At 45.5% G+C, this 15,646-nt stretch overlaps 1 protein-coding gene across 1 annotated transcript in view; it reads left to right on the forward strand.

Annotated features, from left to right (window-relative positions):
- Nucleotides 1–4,052: 4,052 nt before the first annotated feature.
- The window catches only part of LOC147638472 (putative mitochondrial import inner membrane translocase subunit TIM21), a 59,999-nt gene continuing 48,405 nt past the window's right edge, over nt 4,053–15,646 (forward strand). The window contains exon 1 of the mRNA XM_086798383.1: nt 4,053–4,188. Within this exon, the coding sequence (XP_086654509.1) occupies nt 4,165–4,188 (24 nt within the window). The 5' untranslated portion in view covers nt 4,053–4,164. The remainder of the gene's footprint in view (nt 4,189–15,646) is intronic.

The following is a 15,646-nucleotide window of genomic DNA, read 5'->3' on the forward strand; positions in this document are numbered from 1 at the left end:
CCTAGTAAGTCCCAATGTGGTTTTCAGTGGTTAATGACCACCAAGTTGACCTTGGTGGTTAATGACCACCAAGTTGACCTTGAAGTCTACTTGTTTGATCTTCATTTGGACATATTTGATAATTCCTTTAGGAACAACCATTCGATTATCTGTCATTCTTATGTTGCATGGAATGGGCTCCCATTTGAGACCCAATCCCAATGTAGTTTCCTTAGTAATACTCTGGATCCACCATTTAGTACTACATCATTGATGATGAGCACGTTGTCCATTTGGATTGTGACTTTGGCCACTTCATCATCTCTGGATGCTGGGGGTTCCTCAACTTGCATTCTATTGCATTTTGGGGTTTCTTCTTCTTTTGAGTGTTTCAATTCCTTGCTTAGTCCTTCAATGCCTGCCATTAAGATTTTGGCCTTGAATCTTGGACATAAGTCCATCACTTGTCTCAACAGAACCTGTCTATCCAGTAGCATTGATACTATATTGGTTTGCAACCAATCAGCATCCTTCTTGTTTTCTTCCAAGCAAATTTCATTATTGTGCTCTCTTGTGCAGATTTTCGGTTGCTTCCGAGAGATTTGCGATGACTTCGCATGAGCCATCCATCCTTTTGCTTGCCTTGCCTTTTTTCTATTTCCTTAGTGATTTGAATCCTCACCTTCTCCTGCTATTCCTAGTCCATAGCTGCCTTCTTGCAAGCTTTGGATGAGTCATGATTATCTAGCATAGTTATTACTACACTATATTCTTTTGCTTTTGCCCTTGTGACTGCCAAGATGTCTTGAACCTCCATCTGTATGTCATCCGCCTACATCATGTTGGCACTTGGCGGATTTTCTTTGAGTTGCATCAATTCCGCCTGCCTTTCTTCATCATCTTTCTTCTTCATGACACATTCCACCTTGGTGTGCCCAGGCTGTTGACAATAGTAGCATGTGAAGGTTTTAGAACCATCGACATGTCTTTGGCTTCTTTTTCCTGAGTAATTTCCACGGCCTCTGCTCCCATACCTTCCCATTCTTGGGGGGTCTTCTTTCTACTCCTCCCATGCTATTCGCCATGGGAGCAATGTTTTCCATGTTGTACCTGCAGTTCCATGTACTATGATTGTACATGTTACAAATGGTACACATTGGTGGCACTGTGCATTCTTGAGGTGGCCTTCTTGTTTTGCATTGAGAGAAGAACACATTTTTGCGAAATTCTGAGCTTTTTCTCTTTTTCATCTCTTGCATTAGTTGCTTCACCTGCAGCACAAGTTCTCCAGGGCTCATTTTTGCCTTCGCGGTTTTCTTCTTTTTGTCCTTCCTTTCCTTTACTGCCCCACTGGAGTGTCCTGTGAGGTGTCACTTGAATCATCCTCCTTAGTTGTGACACTTTTCTTGGGCTTCCTCTTTTGTCTTATTTCTTGGCTTCTTTTTTCTACCATGTTGGCGAGCTCAACTAGTTCCTCAAACTTCTCTTTCGTTTCTGGTTGCTTTGTGCTGACTGCTGCATGGATGTCCGGCTTAAGCCCTTGGACAAACCAATCTGTAACTATTTGCATTGAGGGTCGGGTTTGTTCCACCACTCTCTACCTCAAACTTAGCAGTTTTGTTGCATAGGCCTCTACATCCATGTCTTCTTGTCAAAGTTCTCTCGTTTGATCATATAGTTGAGTTGCAGATTGTGTCTTGCGGAATCTCCCCAGAAAAGTAGTCATGACCTCTTCATAAGTTTGGAAATGGTTGTCTTGGTATCTTGACACCCACTCCATGGCTCTATCTTTGAAGGTGTTCATAAAAGCATCTTTGGGGATTTCACTCAACTCTGGTTCTTCCACATCCCGAGGTCTAGCCCACTTTCGAGTACTGCTCAAACCTCCTTCATGCAGATCTGCATCTTCCCCTTTCTCTCCTGAGAACACTGAGAAATTTTTGGCTAATGACGCCATGGATTCCTTGAACCTTTTCCGAGGGTTTTGTTGTTTTGTGGTTGTTCTTCCTGGTTTTGTTGCTCCACCCTTCTTGGGCTTTCTGGACCTGGACTGTGGATACTTCTAGCTCTTGGCACTCCTTTTCTTGATCCAAATTGTGCTTGAAACCTGACGCTCCCTCTTGCTCGTGTACTATCTTCCTGGTTGGAACGGTGCGAGACACTCCTAGTTGCGAGCTTCCTAGAGGGTTTCTTGGAAGGCATACTTCTCTCCATTCTCAGGTTTACAATCATCCGGAAGGCATGCTTGACTCCATTTTTGCTGGTTGGGTTGTGTGGTGGTGGAAAGCATGCTTAACTCCACTTTTGCTGGTTAGGTTGTGTGGTGGAAGGTTCTCCACACTTGCCCAAAAAAGCCCCTCCATGCTATGGCTTCTCCGCATACTTATTTCAAGGATCTAATTCTAGCAAGATCAGCTTGTGCGGAACCAAAACTCTCTTTTTCAGAGTTTCCTTTGCCTGAAGATATAGAATGCTAATCAACGGAGACTTTTTGCTCCACCGCAGTTTCCCAAAAGAATTTCGGCTTAGTGCGGTAGAGGTTTCCCTCAACAGGAAGTTTTTATAGTGGAGTTGCGGTAGAGTTTTTTCCAATAGGAAGTTTTCTAGCAGAGTTGCAATAGAGTTTTTTCTAGTAGGAAGTTTTCTAGTGGAGTTGCAGTAGAGTTCCCTAGTAAGAAGTTTCCCAATGGAGTCGCAGTAGAGTTTTCCACGGAGTTACAGTAGAGTTCCCCACAGTAGGATCGCCAGGTGTTTCTCATCGATTTCCCTCTCAACGGAATGGCAAGACAGCAGTCTGAGGTAACAGACCAGTCAAGCAATGCCGTGGGAGTGTAGCCACCCACTAGAGCTTTTGGATTCAAACACCAACTTTAGAGTGGTCATGGGGACACTCAGGACACTGCTTCGCTTGTGAACTCCACACACTCTCACTCTGCTCTCACTCCGCTACGTAACTCTCTCACTCTCTTTCACGTGCATAACATGTTTATTAAAACAGAGACACAACACTCTTATTCAACACATAACAGAGTGTACACAGAGATATAATGAATGGCAACATTTCTCTTTGTTTAATGTATTACTTCCAAAATGAGTATAGGTTCACTACAGAGCAACTGCTCGACATAGGGCTACGACTTCCTAAGAACTATGACTATCTTAGGCTTCACATGACTGGCTGTGTCAACTACTAGTTGTGAGCTAATTGTAGCATGCAACCACTGCAACCTTCAAACTCGTGCATCCTGCTAACCTTGCAGTAGGACCAACCATCCTTTTAAGCTTAAACTTCTTAACCTTGGCAATGGCTACTTTGGTGGTTACAGCCTGCCACCTTCACACGTGCAGTACCAAGGTGGTGCTCATGACATGGAAGGTGGTCCGATTGAGCGCTCTGTCGCCATTGAGCCATTGGGCCGCGCAACACTGAGGCAGTTCAGGTATTATAGTCAGGGATTAGGTGATTCAAACCCTTGATGATGAGATGTTAGTACATACTTGGATATCCTAATGTTTCTTGACTGTTGGCAGGTTTATACTTGGGATGATGTCAGAACCAAATACCCTAAATTTGGGCCCAGATCTAAAATGTGGTATCTGAAGGAAAAGCAGCTAGTGGAGATATTTATGGCCTTGATTGAAAACCCCCTGGGAAGAAGACCAGTGGTGGTGAAGATATGGACAAAAGGGGAGTACTTTGAAGAACAATCACCCAAGGGTTTCATTTCTGAAGTGTTGTTGACTGCTTGTATGCAGTTGGGTTTTCATTTTTCTTGGGAAAGATCCTCCTTTGTATGGGAAGATGAGATGTGGGATATGTTATGTGATCTTCTTAATGGGAATTGGGACTAGAGGGAGTATACAAGGAGAAAGCTTTTTGTAAAAGCCTGTGAAGATAAAGTTGTAGATATTAATATATTGATAAATTATTGTTCCAAACAAAAAAAGCTTTGGATTTTACGTTTTTTCCAACAACGAAACCGAAGGGAAAAAAACAATGTGAATGACTCAGGAGGGCATATTCTCAACAAATAGATTGAAAAACCTATGTAACTAAAAATCTATCCCTTTACATAAAATCAGAGGTACCTCAGGTGGTAGTAGACCTGGCCGATTTTATACTGCACAGCCCGAGTCGGTGAAGTCCTTCGGAAGGGTTGCGGTCCCTTTTGCCCTCGGTTTGCAATGCTTCATCCGAGCTACGCACAGGTCAGTTCATTGCTTGGTTTGCTTTCTTGTTAGCTGATGCTGTCAAACACATAATTTATGCCGCCCCAACATACACGCATCTCCATCGCCCATTGATGAATGCATGCACCCCACCTTCCACCCCCCTTAATCACTGCTCCAATAAATCAGGGAGGGAGGGATGTATGGGTGTTTGAGAGCGTTTGACTAGTACAAACCTAGCTGTCCGTTTATAATGTTACGAGAGAGAGAGAGAGAGAGAGAGAGAGAGAGAGAGAGAGAGAGAGAGAGTAATCAAGCCAGTAGACCCTACAGCAGTGTAGCTCATTTTTGCAAGTCGTGGGCTGGTTGGGACCTGTTCAAGCGGGCCGACCCGTTAAATGGGTCCAAAAGTGCCCTATAAAAGGGACCAGCCCCTTGCTTCATTTCTCATTTCTCAAGCATTGAAGCACAAGCAGGTACTGACTCAAGGAGCAACATAGATCACCACAGGACCTGATCCTACTTTTGTACTTCATTTACATATATCCAACAATGCAAGCAAACACACCGCAAGGTGGGGGCTCTTAAGTGGGTTAGTTGGGACCCATCAAGCGCACCTCTTGCACTCTCTCCTCTCTTCAATCAAAGCTAATTGCACCAAAGGATAACATCAACAAGCATGCCTTAATTTGCAGACTTCTCACGTTGCTTAGGCTTTGATAGGGCTGTGCAAGGCAGAGGTGCAGTAGTTTTTTTTTAAATGGATGGTTTGTAAGAGCTCTGGGATTTCTGTAAGAGTGGCCCACTAGGAGTAACCAAGAATAGACCATTGCATCAGACGAGACCTTTTGAACATCACATCTAATGGAGTTCATAGTGATAGCCCCCAGTTCCACACCAGCTATGCCCCAAAAGGATCCATGATTCTTTGGATGACGTAGCTCCTGGAGACCCAAAAGGGTTCATGAGATTAAGTAGATGCAAAGTTCACGGGGAGGAGTGGCAATGCAATGCCGAGGTTGCTAGACGTGCGTATGTGTAACATGCGGAAGCATGATGAATAAGATTGGTACTTCAATGGACAGAATTCAGCATTCTTTTGTGACGAAGATAACGCACAAGAGAGAGAGAGAGAGAGAGAGAGAGAGAGAGAGAGAGAGAGAGAGAGAGAGAGAGAGGGTATTGCCCTCTGTAGGGCCCCCACCATAAATGGTGTATTTGCTTTATTAGAATGATGAACAAGTAACGCAAATATCTGGAGATCTGATGATCTGATTCTTGACCTTCAACCTTCACCCTGGCTGTAGTTTTCCCCTTGGCAGTCCTGATCGGTGGGTAGATGCAACAGCTGGCCTGTTTATTAATATCCCCACATGACCTGTTCTGAATGCCTTTTTCAGGCGCCTCTTTGCTGTTTGTGCTGGCCGCCCTTTCCATGCTGTCCAGCCTGGCTGCTAGCAGCCACTATGCCCTGGCTGCCTGCTGGACTGCCTGTGGGGTTTGCCGACAGGCTGTCCAGGCCACCTAGGCCTGGTCCAGGCCATCGAGGCCTGGCTGCCCTGCCTGCCCAGCCATGCTTGGCTGTTGGGCAATGACCATGGGCACCAAGGCCCCCAAGATAGCCCACAAGGGTGGCCTAAGGACTACCCTTCTCTAAGTAAAAGGATGTAAACCCCTTTCTGGGGTAGCCCAAGGGCTGCCCCCCTTCTTCTGCATGCAACTACAGGCGTCCTACACAGATGCCTGGTATCTGGCTAAACCTGTCCCGTCGTCCTCAAGTTGTAGCTTGATACGGATGAACTCTCCAATCTTCTCAACCATGTTATTGGACTCATTGATTGTAAGCTTCTCTAGATGTAACTTCAGATTGGCAATCTTCACTGTCGAAACTCTCCCATACCCCCTCGGGATCTCCGTCCACATCTGATGAGCGTTACTCCAAGTAGAGAAAAACTAGGCCTGTATAGACGGAGTCATGCAATGGATGATGATAAGACGGGTCCGAGCATCCAATATGCTTATCAAAGCAGGGTCCGCCAAGTGAGGTGTGGAGATGGACATCCACACACCGGCTTCTTCTAGCAATAACTGAGTGTAGAAAGACTAAGTATGATAGTTGGTTGCTTTAAGCTTCGTGGAGTCACTAACTTGGGGAGGATTGTAGGATGGTAAATGGGTAGGGGTGGGAGCAAGACCTGGAGGAGAGAAACTTAGAGAAGAAAGATTGGGAAGAGGAGCCACTTGGGGAGCGGGAGTAGGGGATCCAGGCAGTGAAGGTGCTAGAGTATCATCTGGAGAAGGAGCAGCGGTAGAGAAATATCTTGAAGCCATGTCCTTTGACAAGAAACCTTCTCTGAATCAAGAGGGCTGTAAAAAATAGCAAATTAGCCTCCTCTCAAGCTGTGCATAGCAAGAGGAGAGAAAGAAGAAAGGGAGGGAGGGTGGGAAAAGAGAAATAAAGAAAGCAAATCTCTAAGGAACCCTGTCCTCAGCACCTAGAAGAGAGCTTCAGCCTCCAAGAGAAAAAACACAGTAGTCTCAAGGGACAGATGTAGAAAACGCAGCAAGTTGATGAAGCCTCCGCTCCAATCAGAAAAACACAGCACCTTCTGCCTGCACATCAGCTTTTGGCTCTGATACCATGAAAGAAAGAGCAAACACAGGTTGTAGGCCCAAAGCACATAATGTAGAAGGTTGGGAACAATTGATTATCGCTGAAAATGAGCACGAGGGAAGCCCGTAGGTGTTTACAAGCATAAGAGACTGTTTCTACAGCCAATGACCTCTAGCAGATATGCAAGAATGAGATGAAAAATGAGGTGAAGGGTGTGATCCCTTATATACCTTCAATATGTGCTAGTTGGCCAGTTGTAGCATGCCTACAGCAGTCGTGATCATAAATATGCCATAAGTAGCATAAAAAAGCTCATAAAATGTTAGAAAAAAACTTAAATAATGTCATGTGCATGGTCAATGCCATGGACAATCTTCAGACGCTGATCCAGAAAAGGCAGCCAGATAAAGACTTTGAAGAACCAGAAGTGGAGCAAGGAGTGCTGTTTGGTGGTATTGGAGCATGGCAAGGATGAGGCAGTCGGCTGCAGGAGGTTGTCAGCTGAATCTGATCCAGAGGCGGCGGCCGTTGCTCAGGAGAGTAGTCGGCTGCTGCAGGCACTCCAGAGGACAATGCGGCGATTGACACCTAATGAGCAAAGATAAGTTCACCAGTCGGGCAGCGCAAAAAAAGGGACATTTAAAGCATTTAAAGTATACAAGACTGGCCGACCAGTAGTCGGCCAGTACACCAAAGTGTCCAAGACTACTATAAATAGGCTAGGAGGCTCATAGTTGTATTCATTCAATCCTCTAGGGATTGGGTCTTAGGGGTCCAAGTAGGGACCAGATTTAGGGGTATTCACCACCTTTTATGAAGGCAGCCTAGGGCTGTAGCAAAGTACCCTTTTTGTACTATATGAAATATACTGAATTTCCAACATCTCTCTCTCTCTCTCTCTCTCTCTCTCTCTACTCTCTCTCTATATCTGTGTTTTGCATCTCTCTCTCTCTACTCTCTCTCTATATTTGCGTTTTGCATTAGCATGTTGCGAGTAGTGTTTAGGGCTTAAAGAAGACTCCCAAAGCTTCCGCGTGTTACATTGGTATCAGAGCATCTCGCTCAGCAAAGCTAGACACTGAATCAGTCCCATTTGATGGTGTACAGGTCCAAGGTACAAGAAAGTACACGGATACGAAGCCCAAGGCAAGGAACACAGATCGGGAAGAGCTCCCAGGAGGTTTGTTGGTGGTGTTCCACAAAGCCAAAGGACTAGGTTCTCAGGCAACGGTCCCAAGGGAGGTTTATCCTCCAAGGGTGATGTGAGAGTGCCAGACTCATTTCTCAGGAAGTTTAGAGTCAGGGCAAGAATGGATTGTGGACTAGAGGAAACAAATGCATAGATCTACGTCTGAGACAGAGTGGTTTGGAGAATAGGTTGGGCTTTCAGAGAAAAGGGTTGCGAGGGATGGATGCATGACAGAGGGACTTCGGGAAAAGGATTGGGATGATGACAGTCATCCAAGAGGAAGTTGGATTCCTGTCATCAAGTTTAGCAGAGGGGGATGTCATGTGCATGGTCAATGCCATGGACAATCTTCAGATGCTGATCTAGAAAAGGCAGCCAGATAAAGACTTTGAAGAACCAGAAGTGGAGCAAGGAGTGCTGTTTGGTGGTATTGGAGCATGGCAAGGATGAGGTAGTCGGTTGCAGGAGGTTGTCAGCTGAATCTGATCCAGAGGCGGCGGCTATTGCTCAGGAGAGTAGTCGGCTACAGGCACTCCAGAGGACAAGGCGGCGATTGACACCTAATGAGCAAAGATAAGTTCACCAGTCGGGCAGCGCAAAAAAAGAGACATTTAAAGCATTTAAAGTATACAAGATTGGTCGACCAGTCTTGTATACTAGACTACTGGCCGACTGGCCAGTACACCAAAGTGTCCAAGACTACTATAAATAGGTTAGGAGACTCATAGTTGTATTCATTCAATCCTCTAGGGATTGGGTCTTAGGGGTCCAAGTAGGGACCAGATTTAGGGGTATTCACCACCTTTTATGAAGGCAGCCTAGGGCTGTAGCAAAGTACCCTTTTTGTACTATATGAAATATACTGAATTTCCAGCATCTCTCTCTCTCTCTCTCTCTCTATATTTGCGTTTTGCATCAGCATGTTGCCAGTAGTGTTTAGGGCTGAAAGAAGACTCCCAGAGCTTCCGCGTGTTACAAATAATGCTAAAATATGCTAATGCAACGCCTCATAAAATGACTAGTACAAGCATGAAAAGGTACATGTAGACCCTTTGGAGATGATATATATTCCAACACTTAGAACACCTGACATCATTCCAGAGGGTGACTCACAGTATGGAATGGTAGTGCTTCATGTGTGGGACTCACACATGACCAAGACCATGTAAAGGACTTGTACACCTAGACGCTTAGAGTGGAACCTTGGCTGATTCGTCCTAGATTGGGGCTCACATGGGACTAGTTTCCACTCCAAGTCCTGCACATGTTGTAAAGATATGTCCACGTGGCATCCAAGTGCGGGATGCACGTGACATCCCCTCTTGCTTAACTTGACGGAAGCTGCTGACATCCCTTTTGCTTAACTTGACGGAAGTTATTTGTCAAGCCAAACCGCTGTGTGTGTCCCTCGGGCTTGAAACTTAGTGAGGAACTGCCTTTGTCTTTGGCTAGAGCTGTGCTTGAAGCGGTGCAGAAGGATCTGCTCACGAACCATCAATTTAGTTGCATCGGCTAGCTCGGAGGTAACTTCAATTGCATCGAGATTCGACACCTTGTTGATCTTTCTCTGCTTCGAAAAGGGTTAGAAGCTTCTGAAAGATAACTTTGAGCATCGCTTGCCCACCTGTTTCAGCCAGTGCTTCATTATCTGAAGATATACCCAATCTTCTTCCAAGAACTTCGCATCTCTTCTGTCTTTATTGGCGTGTCCAGTGTAAGCCTCTTGTGCTTTAGCCTGCATGTCTTTGACTAATTCCAAGATCTCTTGGTAAGACTTCGTCAATCTGTTCGCTTCAGGGACTGAAGATGAGGTTTTGGTCAATAGCGACTGGAATGGTCTTCCAAACGTTGCTTCATAAGGAGTCCTGTCAATAGTTGAATAAAATGAATTATTCAAAACTGCTTGAACTAAAGGCAAATAAGATTCCCACTTACCTTGTTAATCGTCAACATAACACTTCAGCACATCAAAGGCTAATGGGTTGTAAATCTCTTCTGTGGGTGAAACGCATTGGAAAAGTTCAATTTAGTATCAAAATTATCAAACAATGCCATCAAAAAGGACTGGTAAACTTGGCATCATGGTCTGACACTATGGTCCTAGGAATCCTACCAATCGGGTACCAATGCCGAATGAACAAATGGGCAATATCCTCGGCGGTCACATTGGTCTTGCATGGAATAAGCATAACAAATTTGCTAAATCTATGAACAATAGTTAAACATTGCGTGTTATGCTCACCCAGATTGGGCGGCAAATTTGTCACAAAATCCATGGATATATCTTGGAAAGGTCCCTCGGTAATAGCCAGTGGTTGAAAAAACCCTGCTTTCTGATAGAATGTGCAGCGGAAGAAGGGAAAGTGGAAACACAGGAGGGAGAGAGAGAGAGAAAGATGGAGAGGAAACACAGGTGAGAACGTGCTCTCAATATCATCATCAAAAGGAATACATGTCCCGAGCAAGAGGGGAGAATCTCGTAAGTGAGGGACTGCAGCTAGACATGCTAGGCAAGCAATGCAAGCAGTAAAATATGAGGGAGGCATGCCGGCTATATATACCTCTACATGAAGGCAGCCGACTAGTGATAAATACCTCCACGACTGGGGAAAATCCCAAGACCATAAAATGGGAAATAAATATGGGTAAAATATGAGTGAGGGGTGACCAGCCCCTCTGACTAACATGGTCAGCCCTAGAGGCTAAAATAGGACACCAAATAGGAAGCCAGCAAGTAGGGGATGATGTCTAACACCCCCTCTCAGCACCGGATGCTGAGCAAACTCCAAGAAGCCAGAGACGCCGTCCTCGATCAAAGATGAAAGACTGCAGAAACAGGTACCAAGAAAAGTCCACAAGCAATCTCCTCAGCAACTCAGCTACAAAAGCAACAGAACAAGCTGGCAGGTACACCATTCCTCTGGAAGAAAACAACCATATAGGCTGCGACGTGCTGCTCCAAATAATGGTTCCAAACCCAAGTGTAAGAACACTCCCCGAAGTCGAATGTCGTGTATCCAGCCTAGAGAAGGTATGAAAAACCTCATAACCAACCAAGATCAGATCCTGTATATAACCAATCCTAGGAGAAGCAAACTGCTCCTCATTGGAACCCTCAAAAGAAATAGAGTCAATCTGCTCCAACTCTGTACCAAGAGTAGCCAAATGCTGTATAATAGCACCCTTCTCGAAGGTCGGCATCGCCAGATGTAAGAACTCAACTGTAGAGGGGTCCATCTGCTCAAACTCCATAACATGAGTTGCCCAATGCTGTACATAAGTACACGCCACTGAGGTGGGCATCGCACGATGAAAGGACTCCCAATCCCCCTTTGAAAAAAGATATCGTCGGACTGGTACAAGCCCAACCTGATTCTGATCCAAATCCAAAAAAAACTCTGAAAGTACCACTGTGCCCCAGGCACGGTTAGCAACCACAGATCCAAAGCATCCCACCGGGTCCAAAAAACCATCCTCCAAAACAACAAGCCATCAGAACTGGCAGGGAGAGGGGCATCCTCAGAAGCATCACAAAGAGAGGCAGAGGTAGACTCCTCACAATGAGGAAGGGAAGCAGGAATATAAACTGCAGTGGCAACAAAGTCCTCAAAAGCATCACGGATAGCAGAAGACTGTTCCAGAAGTAGAACCAGATCCCAAGAATCAGCAACAGATAAAAGATCCATGTGAAAGGATCAGACCGCAAAGGGCAAAACACCCTCCTTGTTCTGCAAATACTGCAAAGAACACAAGCTCGGACAAAATAAGCTCTGCTCAGTATCTTTGAAAAGATCACTGTTCTCCTCCAAATAACTGTAAACTCTTGTCAAAGAAGAATGTCTCCACAGATACAACACAGCTCCCGAAACTAATCCTCAAGTGAAGTAGCTGGAGAAAGGCCCCCTTTGAGTGTAGAAAACTCCTGTGGGAAGCAAAACGCAGCCAAAACACTGCTATCCAGCAAAAATAGCACTCCACCGCCAACAGAAGGCAAGGAACATGTAGAAACCGGGAAACTGTGTAGGCCAGGAACAAAACACAAGTATAGATGCTCCAAAATCAGCAAAACACTGACTGAAATCAGAAATTCAGAATCCTCCTCAAGTACCAAACTGCCTCCAAAGCCACAATCCAATCAAGAAACCCCCTCTGCAAGTGATCTGTGTCCACTGGAGAAGAAAACGCAGCCAAACAAGGGCTACAAACCTGAAAATTCAGGCCAACCAGTGTCCACACCTCCTATGAGGAAAAACGCAAGGTACCTTCGGGTCCAACAGATGAAGCCCAGTTGAAGGTAGAGCTACCAGCAAGATCGGTTCAGAAAAAACGCAGCAACCATGGCTGCAAATCTGAAAACGCAGAGGTATAAGGGGCTGAATATGGAAACGCTGAAGAAATAGGTACACCCAAGCCTCAGATCAGCAAATCAGCATCAGAAACCTGTAGAAGAAAAAAACGCAGCAAATATGCTGCTACTGGCCTGTACAAAACAGGCGACCAGCACTAAGGGGGGGGTATGAATGCTGAGAACTACTGCAAACTGCTGTAGACAGCCACCTGAAGAAAAACGCAGCAACCTATGTGCTGTTGTCCTTGCTGAAAACGCAAAAACGCAGGTCTGTCCAGGGGTGGAAAAAACGCAGATACGAAGAGGTATAGGAGGGAGCATCCAACGCTGAAAATCACCGGCGCTCTGATACCATGATAGAATGTGCAGCGGAAGAAGGGAAAGTGGAAACACAGGAGGGAGAGAGAGAGAGAGAAAGATGGAGAGGAAACACAGGTGAGAACCTGCTCTCAATATCATCATCAAAAGGAATACATGTCCCGAGCAAGAGGGGAGAACCTCGTAAGTGAGGGACTGCAGCTAGACATGCTAGGCAAGCAATGCAAGCAGTAAAATATGAGGGAGGCATGCCGGCTATATATACCTCTACATGAAGGCAGCCGACTAATGATAAATACCTCCACGACTGGGGAAAATCCCAAGACCATAAAATGGGGAATAAATATGGGTAAAATATGAGTGAGGGGTGACCAGCCCCTCTGACTAACATGGTCAGCCCTAGAGGCTAAAATAGGACACCAAATAGGAAGCCAGCAAGTAGGGGATGATGTCTAACACTTTCTTCCTATGAGACGCTTTCACTTTCTGACAAATCTCATAGTGTTGCACATGAGTGAACACATCTCGCCTCATTCTTGGCCGATAGTACTGCCTTTCTATCTTCTCCAAAGTCGAGTGTATGCTCTTGTGACCACCGGTGATGGCATCATGGGCATCATGGAGAAGAGCCATCCTGAACGACTTCATGACACAAAGGTAGCCTTTGTAGAAAAGCCATTCATCTCGTATCAAAAAGTGGCATAGTCCTGTGGCGTCCAATGCCTGTTTCCACTGAGTACCAGATTCCTCGGAATCCGCATACGTGTGCTTTATATCATCTAGTCCTGTACCAACAAGGTGTAGTCTAGTGGTCTGAATCATAGTCACTGTTCCTTTTCTGCTCAAAGTATCGGTCACTGGATTGGCCTTTCCTGGAAGGTAATCGATCATGCTACCAAATTGGTAGAAAATTTGGCTGTAGTGGTCACTCCATTGTGCACTTGGCATCGTCTGAATCCAACGCAATGCCTGATGGTCAGTACGAACCTCAAAGTCTCGTCTATAAAGGAAATGCTTCCAATGTTTCAGGGCCTAAATCATTGTGAGGAGTTCGCGATCATAGACTGAGTAATTCTTTTCTGCGGGTAGCAACTTACGAGACATGTAAGCTGTTGGAATGAATTCTTGCCCTCCACTTCTGACACGGCCGATTAATGGTTGTCTTTCGTGTGTTGCGCCTCCATTCACTTGGTGCTCCGCGTTCCGCGTTTATTCATGGTATTAGAGCATCGTCGACTCTTGCTGCTCGGCTTTGGGCATTGCATCCTTGGGGTGTTGGAATGAATTCTTGCCCTCTGCTTCTCACATTGCCATGTGGCAGTCTATTATCCCACAGTGGGTTGGGGTCAACTTAACCCCTTTATATAGGGCAAAATGTCCCTTGGTTTCCCTTCATCCCTCACCTTTATTGGTGGTCTCATGGGACGTTTTGGGGGGGGGGGGGGACTTGGCCAGTTAATGGCCGTCTTCTGCGTGTTGCGCATCCGTTCGCTCGGTGCTCCGCGTTCTTTCATAAGCTATTGGATAGCCATTCTGTTGTAAAACAACTCCAATCGCGATGTTACTCGCATCGGTGATTACTTGGAACGGCTGATCCGATGAGGCTAGCGCTAGACAAGGAGCCTCTGACAAGGCCACCTTAGGTTCTTGAATGCCTCCAAAGCTCATAGAGTCATTCGGATCTGTTGCCTTCTAGTCTTGACACCCTTGAGTAGATAAGATCCGTCGAGAGGGCAGAGAATCTGTCGATGTGGGTGGAATATGCTTGGCATATACCCACAAATGATCGGATATCATAAGCTGTCTGCAGTATCTACCAATTGACTATCTCGGCCACCTTGGCCAGGTCAAGTTGGATGTCCTTGGCACTAAAAATGTATCTAAGGTTGTAACTTGGTTGAACACAATGCTAATCAATACACTTAAATACACTAAGATTTGATGGACACTTGCTCAAATACAAGAAGTAAATTGCCGAATTGACAAGAGACATACAATGAGCCGGAACGGCCGACCCCTCCCTCATAAAGTATATTGATCTTGGGAGAATCAAGTACATAGTGTCATGGGCATTTTTGACGAGATTTCCATACCAATGCATATGAATACAATATTGCAAACAAGTGGTTGTCGATGTAGACTTGCAATCCACACTACTCTCTCAAGTGCCCATGTTCCCTACCATCTACTCTCTATTGTTCCACCAACACATGGTAGCAACAATTTGCGAGAGAGCACGTAGGACAAGAGAACACTACACAAGGCACTTATAAATTAGTGCTAACTCCTAAGGCTAGGTTTATGACCAATACTTACCACTTGTCACATGCCACATAACCATGTCAGCAGACAGTTTCACACGCACGGTTCGCGAACGGGCGTCCCCTTACCCGGAACTACACATTGGTCAAGCAAGTATGAAAATAGCATGCAATTTCAATTGCAAGCAAGCAGATAAAGATGCTATGCAATGCAGCATTGGTATGGACAATCCCCATTCATGAGACTATACCAAAATAGACGTACTCCAGGTAAGTACACGAAGTACCAGACCCAATGGAACACCAATCCACCAGGCATGTACACAGAGGCACAAGTCCCAACAGAAAGCCAAGTCCACAGTATCACATGAGTGGCATCAATTCCCGGCATATACAACTGCCATGGACACCAGTCCAATGTACATTCATGATGAGAAAGCACGGGTGGACCAATTGGGTGGCCAAATGGTGACGAAGGTAGTGAACCTCGAACAGATAAAACTCTGACTTTTTCTCATTGACATAGAGCTCGTTTCTTTCCAGCAACTTCAAAACTTTCTCTACATCAATGTCATGCTACTCGACTGCAACTAAAAATACAAGGGTGTGAGTACACACCCCTTTGCGTTAGCAAGTCCTTGGCTGTCCTGGCCCTTGATTGCCTTAGCTCTTGGTGAATTATGAGATAACACAATGGGTTGGGGCCTCCACTATTTATACTACCAATAAAAGGCAGTCGGCTGGCTATTATCCAGGCGCCTAGTGCC

The sequence above is a fragment of the Cibotium barometz genome, chromosome 5, assembly GCF_041138505.1.
Source record: "Cibotium barometz isolate CiBa-2024 chromosome 5, ASM4113850v1, whole genome shotgun sequence".
In the NCBI taxonomy this organism is placed as follows: Eukaryota; Viridiplantae; Streptophyta; class Polypodiopsida; order Cyatheales; family Cibotiaceae; genus Cibotium; species Cibotium barometz.